Consider the following 17,190-nt stretch of genomic DNA (forward strand, 5'->3'; position numbering starts at 1 on the left):
ATCATACAAAAATATAATTTATATTTAGCAGTTGTCCTTAAAGAAGCGTTTGAACCTGCCAGAGGGACCGAGGGGGTTCTTGATGGAGAGCTGCAGAGCAAGGTGGAAGCTGTGGGCAGGCTCGGGGGGTGGAGGGTCCCTGCCTTCACTGCCTGCCTCAGCCCCTCACGGTTTTTGGGTTTTTGTACGTTATTCAAGGCATCGTCTATATGGGAAACTGAAGTGCCCTTTCTTTTTGCTGTAGCTGTCCTCTAAATGTTTATTCTACTTAAGCTTAGTTTTTCCTTGCTTGTTTCTTAAAACATTTCTCTCTCCCTAAGCACCTAGGGACCTACCTTCCTCCTCGCACCTTGCTGTCGGCGTTGCACACCCCGACCCTCCCGGAGCATTTACCTTCTCACTTCCAGGGTAGGCCAGACACGACAAAACTGTAATGGGATGCTGTGGGTATATGCACTAGGGCTAGCTCCTCCGGGAGGCCAGGGATTTACGCGTGTGATCTCTTAAATGCTCACTAAAGCCTAGGACACGTTAGGTTTGAAATGATCAGCTGGAGCAAGGAATTGGCAGCTAGTGTAGGAGCTGCATGTCAGGCCCTCCCCGTAGTGTGGGATTTTAACAAGCAACAACAATTTCCAGCCATTCCAGTTAGCGGGGCACCCCAACAACCCTGTATGGCTCGGGGTTGTCAGTCCCCCCACATCCATTCACTGTGCGAGCTTGGGCCTGGCAGCCAGGTGACTTATCCAGGCTGGAGCTCCAGAGTTTCTGTGTTGCCTCAGTGATGGCTTGAGTCTCCAGCTCTCGGTTACATTATGCAATATTCCTTCCTCCTCGTTCTTTAAGATCCTCTCTGTATTGAAATTAAATATGTTGAAATCTTCTGTACCAGGCAGATCTGTCTCTCCAAACTGTTGGATGCTGGAAAAGTGTGTCTTTGACTTACCCCTTCTCCTCCCCAAATAAAAAGGCAAGAAGCGAACAACAGAACAAAAACACCCCCAAAACCATGTGGGATATGGATAACATTGAGCATTGCACCTCACAGCATGGCAGTTGATACAAACAGTAAGCTGGGGCTGCAAGTTAACACCAGTGGCATAAAAAAGATTTTCACAATCTAACCTCTGTGTTCACCCATCTCCTCAGGATGGCGCAGAGTTCGATTTCTCTCGTGGCTTTATCTCCTTGGGCTGGTTGCTGCAGAATTTGGCTCCTATTACGGGGGAAATAATCCCATCCCCTAATTCATTAGAAATGGCTGTGATTGGGATTGGTGTGGAACATGCTGAAATCCTGAAATTCACTTTGAAATCCTCAGTCCCCGTCCTCCCCTTCCCCTCCCACAAATACACTGTACGTATTAAAAAAAAAAAGTCAAGTTTAGCAGTCTGACTATTTTAGTACATGGCTTCATAAGGCAAAAACCTACTCGATACAGTGTATGGGGCAGTTGGCTGTCAGAATTCATGTAGAATTCCTTGTGTTACTCAGTTCTTTAAAAAAACTTTGCTTGGTTAAAGACCCATGTCTTGTATGAAATCTTGTGTTCTTCCAAAGAAAAAAAAAGCCGTTTCTTTTCTTCCTCCCTTAAAACATCGTTGTCAAATCCTTTCTCTGTGAAGCTGCTGTGACACAGACGAAGTTGCAGCAGCCAAATATTGAGCAGTTCCCCGCTGCCTCGGGAGGAAGCGTGTCCGGGAGTCCTCGGCTGCACCGGCCACCATCAGAGCTCCAGGTAGCCGATCAGGGCCAGCATTACGAGCGAGTTGGTGACGATGACAGCGTGCGGCACCGGCCTCGTCACAGAGTCCTCCACCATCATACTCGTCCCTGAAAGGAAGGGAGCAGGGAAGGAGCAACCGTGTGGTTGCACTGCCACAAAGCTGGGGCTGGGGCTGGGCTGAGACTGGGGCCCAGAAGCGGAGTGAGGAGTTCACTCTTAGGCAGTGTGATTTGGGTGGGAGTGGGGGACCTGAGGGCTTTAGCTGCAAATAATGAACGTGGGGTCAGACCAGACTAAAAGGTTGCTCGGAGTCTGGAGGGAGGTTACTTGATGCAGTGCTGGAGAGGGGTACTTCAGAAGTTCCTTTAATCAAACAAAAGGGAACCGCAGACCAGTTCCAGAGATTTGACATAAAACACCAGGGCAAGGTGTTCCCTGGGCTCCTGGAAGGGAAAGGGGGATTTAAAAATATTATTGTGCTACTGCGCTGCGTCGGCCATGGAGGGGAGGAGCGGTGACAAAGTCATCGCTTGTCAAAGAGCCGTGGCAGGAGATCATCATCTACAGGCAGGTAGTCCTGCAGATGAACTGGGCTTGTTTTTTGGTGGTCTGTGACGCGCCCTGTAAGCAGCATTTGTGCACGGGGTACGTGTGGTCAGAGAAGTGTACGTACCACTGTTCCGGAGGATGTGAACTTCGGCGGGGACCCCATCTCCCCCAGGCCCCGTCACCCGGATCTGCACAAAGGCGTGAGTGAAGTCTTCAGGGACCGGGATGTCGATCCGGCTCTTGCTGGCCAGGTACAGTGTGGGAGCAGAGTGGGAATCCTGCCGGTAGAGCATCTGTTGGGAGAAGCAAGTCTGAGTTTATGTTCACCGCGATTCCCTCGGGGCCACGTGTAAGAGGCCAGCTGCGTGCTGCAGTACCTTGTACCCTGTAACTACAGACTCGTCTGCGTGTGCCACCACGGGGTCCCACTTGATGCTGACCGTAGACCCCGAAAAAGTCCAGGAGATGTTGCCAGGTGGCCTCCTTGGTGCTAAGAGACACAAAACGGGACAGATTTAGCAAGGCAGGGGGTGAGGAGGAGCTTGTGCTGCCCGTGTGAATCTCCTGGGACTCTAATTGATAAGGCTGGTGGCACCACCCTGGTTGGTGTAATGGGAAGTATCCTAGCAAACAGCACAATGTTCTTTCAGAAGAGAAGGAAAAACACGGTATATATATTTTTTTCCAGGTGCTATTGGTAACAAATGATGTTTTCTCCCTGTAGGGCTCAAGGTATTTCTTTATGACTGTGACTGTGAGCACGGGTCTTTTCAAATAAGCGGTGCGCAGACCACAAGGCAGATCTGAGGACATTCAGGGAGCTGTTTTATTGACTAGCTGAAATGGCTTTAGGGCACCAAGAGGTAAAAGCTAATTGATTTGTTGATCACTGGGGGTCCACTGGAGGAAACGGCTGCCCGGGGGAGTAGGATGCTCGGGCCGGAGGTGGTTAGGGCTCACTCACGTGGCTTCGTGGTCGTGACGTTGGTAGAGGGGCTGGGGGGCCCGGTCCCGGCACGGTTGTAAGCTCTGACCGAGACGTGGTATTTCGTGTTGGGGTTTAGGCCAGTTACGTGAGCTGTTGTGACCAGCCCGGCTGTTCGCACTCTGTCAGCTGCCTCCTCCTTGTCGCCATCCTTCCAGTACCGGATCTAAATAGAAAAGCGTTCAGGAAGGGAAGAGGCATCTGCAAATCTCCATCCAAGACCAGTGCTGGACACCTTTGGTATTTGTTTCTGAGCGTTTCACCTAGCGTGTGCCCAGCAATAAGGTTACAGCCTGTGAGCAAAGGCAGGTACTCTTAGGAGTACTAGCAGTGGCCCCATAAGAGCCTCATGCTGTCGTTATCCCCCATCTTTGGCAACAAAACGCTGTTTCCTTTCATCTTGCTTAGGCTGGGGGATTTTCCCTTGCTGGGCTCTCCCTGTGCATTTCAGCATCCCTCGTTCCCGCGGCAGTCTCGCACCTCGTAGCCCAAAAGCACGCCGGTCATGTCTCCCTGCTCCACGGGCTCCCAGGACACGTCCATTTCTGAGGACAGAACAGCCTTGGCCGTAACTCTGAACGGAGCCACTTTCGGTTCTGGAAAAGACACGAAAAGGGAATAAAATGCTCCTTCCACCTCAGGGCAGCGTATTCACTGTACTGAAAGGAGGGATTCGCCTGCAGCACCGATAACTCGCAGCCTGACAGCTGGCATTATGTGTGCGGAGCAAAGAACAGGGAAGGGATTTAGGGACTTAGTAGGTCAAGGAGACCCACAGCTGCAGGCTGTGAAGATCTCTGTCTGCTCTCGGTGTACAGTCAGGGGTGTGCTGAGGGAAACATCTATCTGGGTACTTCAAGTACAAGATAAAGTCTACGCTTTGCTTCCAGCTGCTCTTTGAGCAAAGGAAGCCTCTCCCACCGGTGAGCTCCGACACCGTGGCTGATCGGGCGAAGCACCGTGAGTTCAGAGCCACCGCAGCCCTCCTTACCTTCTTCTGCAGAGTACACGATGGCAGTGAGGCTCTCTGGGCCCTCTCCTTTCCTGTTGTATGCTTTGATCTTCACTTCGAAGGGGGTGTAGGGCCCGATGCTCTCGTTGCGGTACACGTAGTGCAGAGACTCTGCGTGAGGCACCCGTGCGGTGAGCCACCCCTGGGTGCCCTTCTTGCGAAATGACAAGATGTAGCCGAAGCCGTCCCCGTTCTGGTAGTCCCGTAGCGTGGGCTGCGAGGGGTCGGAAAGAGAAAGGAGCATGGAAAGGGGCTGGGCACTCGCCTACACCCACTGTGAGCAAAGCCGCTCCGGTGGCTGTGCACATCCCATTCAAGCAGGCAAGACTTTGGGACTGCCGCTACACACAGTGTTTGGCACGACCGCACGTGGCAGTTGTGTTGCAGCACTGATTTCCCCAGAGAAATGGCTCGTGCTCCTCCCCCTGGCCCTGTCCCAGCCTCCGAGGCTGGAGCGGTGCTGACTTACCGTCCAGTTGATGATAAGCTCGTTGGGAGCCCCTCCGCCGCCGCCGAGCCCAGATGGTGCCACAGTGGGTGCTGTCACGGCCCCAAACAAAAGCAGACAGCGCAGGTTGGGTAAAGAAAGGATAGTGGGGAAGAGGAGCACAAAGACAGGGAGCAGCCAGGGTTTGACAGCTCATTAGAAAAGTGCTGGTCTCCATTTTTAGCTGTAAGGATTTCAGATGTCTGTGGCAACGAGGTCTCGAACACTGGCTAGTCCCTGGCGTGCTTATTTGTAGGCAGCATTTCTAAGAGGGGATGAGAATCAAGCTCAAAGCAGGAATATGTGGGAGAGCTCAAATTAGAATGGAGCTAATATGCATTCATTATGTTGAGAGCATTTCTCCTGCTGGTCTTACATCCCTTCTGCTTATGTGTTCGAGCTACAGAAGATAGAATCAACATGCACAGCTGGGAAATTTATCTCGTGTTTGCACAGTTGTGCTCTGTGATATATATAGTAGGGCTCTTTTCCTCTTCTAAGCTTTACTGCCCAGACCGTACAGTATTTGAAGCTACAATTTATAACGGTTTAATATATTGTAACTATCGCTGGTGCGGCTGGCTGCCAGTTCTGGCACTGCTTTGTCTTTGATGTGTAAACGGGCAGAAAGGCAGAAAATTTCATGGTGGGTTCACCTCTAGGAGCACTCAAGGAGAAGACTAATTGCCGGGGCCCGAGGCTTGTTGCAAGCCAGCCTTCCCCTTCTGGCGTGTAGGGTAGGTGCCTCTGATTCCCCTTTTCTCCTCTGAGCATATCTGCACGTACCTGCTTCTTTGGTACGGATTTTACTGGAGGGTAAGCTTGGCTCCCCGACTCCAAGAATGTTGCTTGCTAAGACCCGAAACTCGTAATCCATCCAAGGGATGAGGTTCACCACCTGGGCTGTCTCAGCGTTGCCTTCAATATTTACAGGATCTATATAATCCAATAACACGAGAGGAGAGCGAATAGAGCGAGTAGGCAGCGTGCGAGCACAGAGCAAGGACTCGGCATGGAGCTGGTGTCCCTGAGCCGGGCCAGCAGGGCCACGCTGCAGCCGCTGCCCCAGGACACTTACTGGTGCGCATCTGCTTCCACTTGTTGGAGAGCAGGGTCCGGGCCTCAACCAGGTACCTGGCGATGGGGCTGTGGTTGTCAAAACCACGGCTCCAGCTCAGCTGGACGCTGGTGTCACCGATGTCTCTCACCACCACGCCCCCGGGGGGGCCTGGAGGTCCTGGGATGGTGGAGACAGATGTACGTGTTACTAAGATGTCAGAGATTTGGAGGCTTACTGCTCTTTGTATTCTGCACATCATGAATTAAAATCAAGCCCTTCTTTCCTTTTATTTTCTTTAGCCTAGGAATCGTCACCTCAAATTCTGGTTCTTTTAAAGTTGCCAAGACTCTCCCATCTAATTCAAAAGTGAGATCATGACGTGACTGCAAGGGAGGAGCAAGCCGATCCCTGCAAGCACCGTGCTGGTACTTCAGGCTTGCAAGGAGCGGGGAAATTACCTCTGACAGTCAGCGTGGCTGACTCCGAAGCGCTGTCCACAACTGTCTGGGCTGTACACGTGTACCGCCCCGAGTGCTTCAGCTGGGTGTTGAGGATGGTGAGGTCCCCGACGGCTTCCTTCTGCGGGGGGAAGAGGAGACACGGTGGGGAAAGCGTTTGAACGTGCCTCATCTCAACCCAGCATCTGGCACGCAAACGAAGATGCTGGTGTTATTTTTATGACCTTGTTGGCGGCACACAATTCCCCTTTCTACTCACCACACTGGCACGCCGGTAGTGCCCCTCCGACTTGTCAAAGTCAATGGGAAAATCATCCAGTGACCAGGTGAACGTTAGGTCCATGGTTGGATCGTGGGACGCGTGACATTGCAGGGTAAGGTTCTCACCGACGTTGATGTCGGCACTAGATGGTGCCAACGTGATTTTGGTGGCGTCTGCAGGGAAAGAGGAGGGAGGGAGGGCTCTTAGCTGCAAATGGCCTCCGTGTGCCAGAGTTACGTTACTGGGGTGGAGCATCCAAATGACCTAACACTTCCTAAATTGTCGTCGTCCCTCTCTAACGGGAGCTAGCTGTAGTTTTGTAAGAGGAAGATAAGGGATTAGAGCGGATAGAGAATAGAAATGCTTTTCCCAAGGGCCAGTTGTTGGTAGGTGTGATTTGGTGGGTTGGGCAGGTTTGCTGCTGTACAGGCTGAAATGTCTCTGATTCCCTGAGTACTGTACTGCTTTTGGGGTTGTAGAGAGGAGAATTAAGTTTCAATTCACACTGTGACATTCTTAGACGTTTCGTGCTTCATTGACCCCAAGTCAAGCCAAACATCTCTACCTCGAACGGAGAGGATTCCTGTGCTGTTGGCTTTGCCCATGAAATTCTCAGCAAAGCAGGTATATTTCCCCTCATCAGATTTGCTTATGTTCTGGAGGATCAAGGTGCCATCTGTGGTAATAGTCACCCTGGAAATGAAGAAGAACCATAACGGGAAAGAAGGTTAAAATGTCTGTTCACTCTGCACCCCTGCCAAACACTTTCCAGCTCTTGTTGGTTTTAGACAAAATGATGATAGAGACAGGACCACAAATACTATGTAAGAGGTTTTTTAAAGAAGAAACTAGAGCAATAACAAAGTGTGTGTGGTTAGGGATGTAGCAGCGCGCTTGGATCATCGAGTCCAGTCTTCTGGCAAGAAAAAAAAAAGTGATTTTAGCTATGGTTTCTGGGTACTCTGTGCTGCTACCTGCTACTGTTGATCAGAAGTTCAGTCCCTTTAGTCCAGAGCACAGTGGCTTTTGGTGCTGCTCTTGGCTGGCATGGGATGATGACCTTCCCGCTTCGGGCTGCAGGTATGAGTCGTTTCACTGGGTTTAGTCTAAAATCTGGTGCTAAGGCTATGGGGGGAAAAAAGAGGATTAAGGAACGATTAGAAAAACCCTGCTATGTAAGCATTTTAACTGCCGTGTAGCTAGGTATTGATTTGTTGTTAGATGGCCTGGTAACAAAGCATGGCAGTATCTGGAGAGCGGGATGAAGGCGCGATTCCTCTGCTGCCGGCTGCTGTCAAACGCCTGCCAAGGCAGGTGTTAGGTGGCACGCGTCGTACTGAGCGATGGCAGTATGACCCTAACAAGTGCAAGGTCTTTGAGAGGCACAAGAACAGCTGCTTTTGAAAATGTAGAGGATATTCCCTTCAGTATCCCGACCAAAATCACCTGGTGTAAGTGCAGACACCCAGCTTGTCTGAAACTCCTCCTGGAATTGGCCTTAATTTGGTGCATTGCCGTGCATTAACATTAAATAATTGCAGCTTAGGGCCTTTAGTTTGTCTCTGGCATTACTGCCCATAAGGAATCAAGCTGTTAGACTCATGTGGAGCAAGTTTGGCCTCAGCCCGGTTCCAGTCACCACCCATCTAAGCAGGCTGGGTGGATACCGAGCTCTTTTCTTTGACATCTTTCCTCCCCAAAAGCGGAAGGTTGTGTAATGGAAGGGAGCTGGTTGTGCTGCTGTCTGTCCTGTACACTTTCTGTAGCTAAACAGATGTCCTTGTGCTCTTTCAGCATTACTGAGCTTACACGAGATTCAAATTTTAAAGGGTCGTAGAGCCTCTTGCTGAGCCAGCAGCTATATTTCAATGGTGAGTGAAGCAGTATTTGTCTGCTCTCATCTTACTCTGAGATTGCCAGCAGAGTATATCAGGAAGAGATCTAAAATGCTTCAGTGTCCCATTGAAAGCCAGAGCACTGGGGAATGAGAAATTACCTTGCACTGTTAATTCAGCACTTGCATATACTGTGCCATGCTTGTTCTCAGCCACACACTGATACATGCCAGAGTCCTCCAGGACTAGCTTGGAAAATCTCAGCTCTCCACCGCTCACTTCGATGCGGTTCTGTGCAAACAAGAGGACGAACCCATTAGATGAGAAAAACAGAAATGGAACTCAAGCCTCGTGTGTTCAGGGTTGAGTTTCATTACAGACTCGTGTGGCAGTTTGGAGCCAGCCTGGTTTTCCGTGGGAGAAAACGTGGGCCGTGTTTTGTGTCCAGCCAGCACCACGCATCACTGTGCTGTCTGCTGAGACTTCTGAGTGCCTGAGCAGCAACTTGCGGGTCATACAACGGCAAGTCCAAGGTGATACTTATCCGCCCTGAGAACCGGCCACGAGCTCCTGCAGCTGCATGAAACAATGGCTGGGATGGCAGTGACGGGAGGAGGAACTTGCTGTGGGTAAGGACCATGCCACCGCTTTGCAGCCTCATGGGGGTACATGGAAGAGGGGTGATAAACCGGGGTCGAGATGGATTTGCAGCGAGGCAGAAGGGGCTCTAAGTGTGGAGCAGCAGGTTCAGTACTGCGAGGCGTGGGGCGCACAGAGCCGCTGCTGCCCGTGGTGGTACCTGGGAGGTGAGCGGCTGCCCGTCCCGCAGCCAGCGCACCGCCGGCCGGGGTTTGCCGGCTGCCGCGCAGCTCCAGCGCAGGTCGGACCCGATGTCGGCTTCCGTGTCCGTGATCACCTTCAGCCACTCCGGCTGAGCTGCAAAGGAGCAAGAGAGGGTGGCAGAGCCAAGAGGATCAGATGAGAGGCGCGCCGTGCCAGGCAGGCAGAAGGATGCTCATTGTGTCATCTCTGCTGGCAGATTTATTTATTGCGGCGCGTTTCACCGTAGGAACAGCCTTTGCCTTTTGTGCAGCGATGCAAGGCTCAGTCCTCCATGGGTCTGGCTGCGGCTGTGCATGTGGGCTGCACAAAATTATGGCAGAATCCAGATCTGAGGAAGAATAGTGTGATTCCTCTTCCTAAGAGTAAACGCAGCCATTCCTGACCTTCAGGAGAGACTGGATTCGGACTGGGAAGAACCACGTTAAGTTTGCAGCTTGTCTAGGTCTGATGAATAGCTCCAAGCACTAACCCTTGTGAAAAGAGCCCAGGCGTGGAGAAGACTTTGGGTGAGAGCCAAGTCTGCTTTTTCTAACTCTGCGCTCCCATCCCTGGTTACCTCATTTTTGCTACAGCTATTTTAGGCCAAGTTATGAGGTCTCCCTATGGTTGCAGTAGCCTTTGTCAGGGCTTTGTGATGGGTTTAGTAGGGGCTGATACGAGGCAGGGTCAAGGGTGGGTGTTTCTCTGCCAGAGGTTCACTCTGCTGCCTGGGCCATCTCGCCGTGCCCTGGAAAGGCGTGGGGTTTGACTGTGTTACCTTGAATGATGATGCGGCCCTGGTAGGTGTCCCTCCCTTTGATGTTTTCAGCCTCACACTCGTAAGTGCCTTCATCCTCAAAGCCAACGTCCTGGATCTGCAGGAGGGGCTCGCTGGAGATCCACTTGGAGGCCTGCGAACCGTCCAGCTTCCTCCACTTTATCCGAGGAACGGGGCTACGGGAAAGCAAACCCGGTGAAGCCCAGCCCTGGGGTCTGGTGCAGCAGGCTGCCCATGCTGTGCAGCGTGGTGTGACTCCATCCCCGTTCAGCCAGCTCCCAGCCCAGCTGGGCCTCAGCCAGCAGGACAGCTTGGTTTCACCCCTCCATCCCTCCTGCTATTCCCCCTCCTGGTCTACATCCCTCGGAGAGGGGCTGCGACAGTTGCGGGGTCTGTGACGCCCTCCCCTCCCCGAGCCTGAGCGACGCGGACGCTGCACTCACTTTCCAAAGGCAAAGCACTCCAAAGTCACCATCTGCCCGGCCAGAGCGTAGGTGTCTGCAGGAAACCTGGCTTTTATGCTGGGTGCATACTGCCTGGCGTCTGTTAAAAGGAAGGCACTGTTGAGGGGTTCTGGATGACTTCAAAATCACATGCGTGAGGTCTTAGAGGGCAAAGATACCTGCAAGGTTTCACTGCTTTGAAAAGCCTTCATGGGTACGGATAATTCATGGGTGGGCAGAGGCTAAGTTTCGTTTTCCTTTTAAAACAGCTTCTACTAAGGTCTCTAAAAACCTCCATTTACAGCACCTCAAGACTATTTCTCCTTGATTTCCTACCTACTTAACTCCCTTCGCTCTGACTGAGAGGTCTCTTTAGCTGCACCTCTGCAAGGTCACCGAAGGCAGAAAGTCACCTGCGGTTTCAGGGGTACACGAGCCTGCCCAGGCTGTTCCCGATGCCACTTCTACTTTACAGACAAACAGAGCAACCCCCCTGATGGCAGCACTAGCAGCAAAGCCGTAAGAGAGGGCTGCTTCCCCCAGGCTCTAGCCAATTAATGTTTTTATAAGCTCTTAAGCTCCCCTGAAAGCCTGGTGGGTGAGTGCTTAGGGCCCCGTGGAGCCCGTGTGCTTTGGGGCGGTTTGTTAATTTTGCATTTCACCCAGCCCTCTTAGGATAATCCAGGAGCACTGACCCTCTGCAGCCAGGCTGAGCCGGGAGAACTTGCTGAAAACGCTCTTGGTGATGAAGTCGATGTGGCTGGTGGCAAAGCATGAGTAGTTCCCCAGGTCGGAAGCCTCCGTCTTGGCGATGTAAAGGTTTCCTGTGGTCTGAGAGACGAAACGCCTTCCGTCGGCTGGGATGAAGTTGGGAAACTCGTTCAGAAGCCATCGGTAGGACAAGCCTGTGGGGAGCAGAGAAAGGAACAAACTGCACGCGTTGCCAGCGTCCTCTTGGATGGGATTGAGCCAAGCAGGCTGTTTTCTAGCCCAGAAATCGCTCCTTGGATGGTACTTATTTTCTCCCCATGCTTAGTCCTCTCTCTGCTTTGTTGCTTTACGGAGTCTGAATTGAAAAAAGATTGCTTCCCTAAAATTCCCACGGAAACCAAGGAGCGATTCCCATGTCTGGGAACTGCTCGCTCTGTCCCGTCTCTTCCCCTGGCCCCGGACCCGCAGCCCTTACCTGGGTAATGGGGAGGGGGGCTGCAGGCGAACATCACTCCCCAGCCTTCCGTAATCTTCACGGGGTCTCGCTCTTCGGCAGAGAATTCCTGCAAAACTAAACATGCAAAGTGAAACCGGGCCTTTATTTTATCTCCCCCTCCGCAGGCCGATCTTTTCAGTGGCCTTGCAGAGGCAGATCTGAAAATATTCCTGACTCTAGCCCATCGATTTCCTGCGGCACCTCCTCAGCAATGGGAAGCGCCTGGGGACCTCTCCAAGTGCCGATGCTGGTGCCACGTACAGGAGAGCTCCTCTCCGGCCTTTATTAACGGGGTACGTACCGGGGGCTCAGTTCACCGCCAGCGTCACCGTGGCTGCATTTCATTTACCTCGTGGGGACAAACACGGGACTTACAGCCAAAGCGGAGGGAGGCTTCCCTGCTCACCACCGTGCCCCTGGAGTTCGACGCCACGCACTGGTAGGAGCCAGCGTCCTTGGCTTTTACTGGGTTGCTTATCACCAGGTCGCCTGCAACCAGCCGGTAACGGGAATCTGGCTCCATCTTCAGCTCCGTGCCGTTCATCTTCCACCTGCCAAGAGCATGCATAGAGAGGGGAAAATAAGTATAGCAACTGCGTGCTCACGTGTGCCTCGTTAGGAGCTGTGCTCGTTTGTTCTTCCAGCTGTGGTGTTGGGATTTGAGTTAGATTTATGTCTGGGACCCGGGGGCATGGCACACCGTGTGTAGATAAGGAGATTGGTTCCTGCGTAGTGATCTTCTTTATATGAAAGTGGAGAATAGAAAGCAGAGCTCTTGATGGTTGTGTCCTCGTCCTGGTACAGAGAGGGGAGAGGCTTTGGCCTTGGCTTGGTCATTCCTCAGCAGGGAGGAGCCCCGTCTCTGCTGGGATCACTGGGCTGGAGCCCTCTGATGGGCAAAACTCTCCCAGTGCCAGTGCCTCATGTCTCAGCATTATCCGAGGAGCTCTGCTGGGATGTTGCCACCCAGGGCTGGATTCAGATGTGAGTGTTTCCAAGCTCTGCACTGTGAACCAAACCTCCAGGACTCCTCATGGGACAGTTTTTGGTTTCGACATGCCCTGCTCCCTTTCTGTTTTAGTGCCAACCTGCCAGAGCCACGGTCGTTTCTCAAGTACGTCTCCTCAGGAGCTTATAAACACCCATTCTCGCAGTGTTTAATCGCAGAGAGGTTCAGACTTGGTGTCTGAGAGCAGTTGAGCTCACCTGTAGGTTGCAGGAGGACTGGCTCTTGCTCGACAAGCCATCGTCACTTTCTCTTCCGCTGAGCCTTCAGGAAAGAGGGTGTGGGCAGGCTGCTCCTCGAACACGGGCCCGTAGGTCCTGGTGCTACTCTGGGCTTGGCACCAAACTGCAAGGGAGAGGAAACCAGCTGAGCAAAACTGAGCTTTCTCTAAAAATTCTCATGTTTGGTTCTGTAGGGTGTCCCCGGCAGCATCAGAACTAAATGTAGAATAAAAGAGGGAGCAACGTGCAAGTCGCAGCCCATCTGTCGCTGCGGCCCAGCCCCAAGCAGGGCTCGGGCAGACCGTGTGCGCTTCCCACCGAGCATCTCACACCGTCTCTGCTGTGCCACCGGGAGCAGACGTGCTGGAAGCCGAGCACACGGAGGGGCGCTGGCACACGCCTCTCGTACAGCCCTGCACAGACGGGGCTGGAGCTGGGGATGCCTGGGTGCCCTCGTTGGTCCTGGCAGCGAGGACGTGCTGCTAGCTGCTCGGCACAGACCTTGGCTGCCTGGTTCCTCCTTTGTCCTCCAGGACAAGGGAGGAGAGAGGGAAGTCCGGATCTTTGCAGTAAGCTCTCGGCTCTGCCGCTGACTCCCTGCACAGGAGTCCGACCCCCTCCATCCCTGCCTCTGCAGCATCAGCAGCTCTCGATTCAACTCCAACCTGCCGCGTTCATGTTCAGACATGGGGTTGGTTCTGATCTTGAGCCTGGCTCAGGCAGAGGCACGAGAGGAACCCAAGCACCTGCCTGCTTTCTGGGGTGCTGTGCCCAGGCCACCCTTTGGCACGATGTTTCCCTGGGAGGTGCCGGCTGTCCGCAGCGACTGCTTCTGCGTCTCAGATAAAAGGCAAACCCTAGCAGGCTCCCTTCCACGCAGGCTTCGTGGAAGTGACAATGCAGAGAGGCGAGAACAAAGCAGAAGCTGCCTGGAAATCTTTGACTGCAAAAACAGCCGGCGAGATAATCGCTGCCAGGATGTTCTGTTCCCGGCACCTGGAGAAACGCCTGTCCCCTCGCAGGGATGGAGCCACCTCAAGGCTCTGTGCTTCCCAGCGCAGTCCCCTCGGTCTGCAGCGATAAGCTAGGAGATGCTCAGCTGCCCCCAGGATCCTTCCGTGCTCTGTAATTGAATTAATAACTGCCTTCAAACCGCCATGCCAACCAGCAAGCTGTTTCCTTCCCTACCGTACGCAGCATGCTCAGCGGTTAAATTAAGCGACTCCACTAAGTGTGATGTTTTATGCAAGAGGAGCTTCCAGCAGGGAGCGGCCAGCTCAGCTCTCCCGGGCTCGGGGGAAGCAGCCCCGTACCTGTAGCTCCCGGGGTTCGCCTCGTGTTCCGGCTGCTCCTGCGTGCGGAGACGAGGGCGAGACGGGAGAGGGGCCCGGCTAATTGGCTCGGTGGGTTCAGAGCAGCTGTTTGCTGCCCGCGTCTGCTCCTCGTGTCCGAGCATCGCCCAATTACCGGGGCCCTCTGCTCCTGCCAGCGTGGATGAGCCGCTGCAAGGGAGCCCCACGCAGGCAGCAGCCTGCTGGTCCCTGCTGTCACCCAGGGAGGGGGGCTGCAGCCTGCGTCTCGTTCTTTGGTTTAAGAGAAGCGGTTCTGTGAGGGTCGTATTCCCTCCAGATCCGTGCAGGTGCCATTTTCCTTCTCAAATAGCTATATTCACAAAGGAGAAGCTTGTCTAAGCTGGAAATGGTCTCTCAGTTGGTTCGGCAGAGGCTGTGCTGAGCAGGTCTCAGCTGGAAATAGCTCTCTGCTGACCGGCACTTAAAATAATCATGAGTTAATGGAGAATTAATAAGAACGTGGTGTGTTCGTTGTGTCCTGTTGGGTGGTGGAGAACGGATTAAGGATTAACAGCTTTGCATTCTGAGATTAATTGGTAGCATATAATAAATAATTTCTACTTGTTCAACAAACACTCTGTACATTACTGACACTCCCATGCATGCCTCGTCTCGGGGGATGCTCTTTCCCAATCAGGCCACCTTAGCTAACCGTCCCTTCTGAGTCCACCCAGAGCCTGCACCCCGCTGCTGTCCTCTGCTGTCCCTCTCTGCCTGCCAAGGCTGTGGACTCCAGCAGCCGGGCATTGATTTTCTCACATGTAATCAATGGCACAGGGCCGGACGATTTTGTGTGTACGGCTCCAAGGTGCCCAGCTGGCGCTGGAGGTGAAATGCCTGGATGTCCCTCATTAAGCAGAACAACCGGCAGGCTAAAGTAGTAACTGAGCAGTTACAGGTTCAGGGTATAGTTAAGAGTTGAGAACTGATATCATCGCGGAGATCTGAGCGCCTCCGAGGCTGATCAGCTGCGGGTTTCTGGCCGTGTGGCTCTGCGTTTTTATTGTTAGCGTCTGGGATATGCTGATAGCCAGAGTTGGAAAGCCCGGGTGTCCAGGAGGCTGAACACCGTGTGCCGAGCCCCACGCTGGCTTTGGAGCCCAGGAAACAAGAAATGTCTCAGCTGAACGTTTTCCAAGATGTATTCCAGTTTATGAGCGCAGCAGCAGCAATCCTTTTAGCGAGCCCAGGCAGCACATTCTTAGCTCCGGCGCGCTGACCACAGCCTGAAGCCTGGCACGCGAGGGAGCCGGGCAATTAACTGGTTTTATAGCAAGTCTGAACACACACACACGTGCACAAAATCGAAGTGGTTATTTTTAAAGAAGCCTTCTGAGGAACAAAGGGACAGCGCTTTGGGTAGCCTTAGGCTTCAAGGTTTTTTTTGTGGCCTTTAATGAATGAAGAAAGGCCAGAGAGATATTTAGACTTTCCTAACAGCCTCATTCATTAGAGACACCTTTCTATTCACTATAAGCTTTAAACCTCTTCGTATCCTCAGGAAGTCATTGTTTTGGTGATAAGCAGAGGCACGGGTGGTGTTACCGACCCAGCCTGGAGCTTTTGGGTCCCATCTCCACCCACTCCAGAGTGTTTCCTTGAGCCTTATCTAGAGCTGCCATTATTTGGTCCCTGGTCCCTCACTCATGTTTCCAGTGGGGGTTTCTCTGTCCCAGCTGGTTCCCGAGATCCATGGCATCATCAGCCAAAGGTCAAGAGGAAACAACCCTCGCAGGGTTTTGCAGCGAGTCATTTTTTATGGGCTCAGCTTGGACGGGGAGCAAGTTGTACGAACTCAGCTGGTTAATGGGAGAGCCCAACTCCGTCTTGCGGCCTCTACCAGATTTGGGTCAGACTGATTTCCAAACAGGCTAATTGCCTCCCAATCTAGGGCAGCCACCCCTCCCTTTTCCTCCTCTGGGACCCACAGAACATTAAAAGGTAATTAGATATTTATAAGGAGAGCCAAGCAGTCTCTTCCTGGGATGATGAATTAGCTTGAAGACATTATCTAATTCTCAGCTGTCTAAACTGAAACATCTCCCTGCTGAAAAGGGACCTTCAAAATGTAGCCTGAGACTCCCTAAGATCCAGGAACAATCCCCAGCAGATGCCAAATGGGAGAATCTTTGCAGCCAGGGCACGGCAGGAGGGGCATCCCTAGAAGAACCAGGAGGGGAAGCAGCTTCACCGCGAGCGAGCCCTGCTGGCAGAAAGAATTCCACCCGGTGCAGAGGCCAGAGCGAAGCTAAGGCAACAAAGCTGGGCGAACACGGGAACATTCCCTGGCTACAAAAACCACCTGGGAGAAGCAGACAATGCCACAGCCACGAAAGTTGAGCATGGAGGGGTTTGTTCCCCGTGAGCAAAGCACCACTGCATCGTGTGCACCAGGTTGTGCCCTGCTTGGCACCTCCGACAGGGACCAAGCACCCCGCCGAGTCTCTCTCGGCCACCCCATGACAGCTCCAGCCCCGAGGGACCAGGGGGCTGCTCTTACCCACGCAGGTGACGACAGCCAGGGACGTGCAGACAAATCCCGCGGCGCCTCCCATCCTGCGCCTCTGGCCGGGTTATGGCCCCTGTGGCCTCGTCTCTACGGGCAAGCGGGGACAGCGGCCCTGCAAGAGAAACACAGCGATTGTCTGCGGGCTTCTGTGGCTCTCTGAGGACCCCGTGCCCAGCTGCACGTCCCCACGGGCCCAGCACGAGGGTGTCTTTTCCTGGTGAGGAATGCAGAGGTCTGAAGGAGCTCTTTTCCTTGGGAAATTATTCCTCCTCCTCCCCTTACCATCCGCTCTTCTTCCTCCCTCCTCCAAAAATAATGCTTTCGTAGCATATTTTTCAATTAAAAAAAGCCAGAATCATACAGGATACTGGGGGGAGAAGGGAGGAAGTTTCTTCTTGTTATTTTGTCAAAAAGTCGTCTCAAATTGACACTCTCCAGGCAGGCTGTGGCTGCCTGCGGGTGTCCTGCCTGCCCCGAT

The 17,190-nt window shown here is 53.0% G+C and overlaps 1 protein-coding gene across 1 annotated transcript; it reads right to left on the minus strand.

The window, feature by feature from the left end:
- Positions 1-1,686: 1,686 nt before the first annotated feature.
- On the minus strand, positions 1,687-16,769 carry CNTN2 (contactin 2). The gene is made up of 22 exons (XM_035561448.2): positions 16,704-16,769; positions 12,831-12,975; positions 12,000-12,175; positions 11,604-11,699; positions 11,113-11,322; positions 10,418-10,517; positions 9,975-10,150; positions 9,174-9,310; positions 8,536-8,665; positions 7,514-7,664; positions 7,105-7,232; positions 6,537-6,712; positions 6,278-6,398; positions 5,838-5,996; positions 5,546-5,695; positions 4,742-4,812; positions 4,252-4,486; positions 3,741-3,856; positions 3,240-3,426; positions 2,653-2,765; positions 2,400-2,568; positions 1,687-1,833 (listed from the first exon to the last, which is right to left on the minus strand). Exons 1-22 carry the CDS (start codon positions 16,756-16,758, stop codon positions 1,727-1,729), a joined length of 3,108 nt encoding a protein of 1,035 aa, XP_035417341.1. The 5' UTR covers positions 16,759-16,769; the 3' UTR covers positions 1,687-1,726.
- Positions 16,770-17,190: the final 421 nt, after the last annotated feature.

Source organism: Cygnus atratus, chromosome 24 (assembly GCF_013377495.2).
Source record: "Cygnus atratus isolate AKBS03 ecotype Queensland, Australia chromosome 24, CAtr_DNAZoo_HiC_assembly, whole genome shotgun sequence".
In the NCBI taxonomy this organism is placed as follows: Eukaryota; Metazoa; Chordata; class Aves; order Anseriformes; family Anatidae; genus Cygnus; species Cygnus atratus.

Bases quoted from the DNA above. Each gene is read 5' to 3' on its own strand.
- CNTN2 (XM_035561448.2), bottom strand. From the start codon at position 16,758: ATGGGAGGCGCCGCGGGATTTGTCTGCACGTCCCTGGCTGTCGTCACC. The intron at 6,399-6,536 runs GTGAGTAGAAAG...TTCCCCCCGCAG, and splicing joins ACTACCGGCGTGCCAGTGTG to AAGGAAGCCGTCGGGGACCT. The intron at 1,834-2,399 runs GTACGTACACTT...CCTTCCTTTCAG, and splicing joins TCACATCCTCCGGAACAGTG to GGACGAGTATGATGGTGGAG.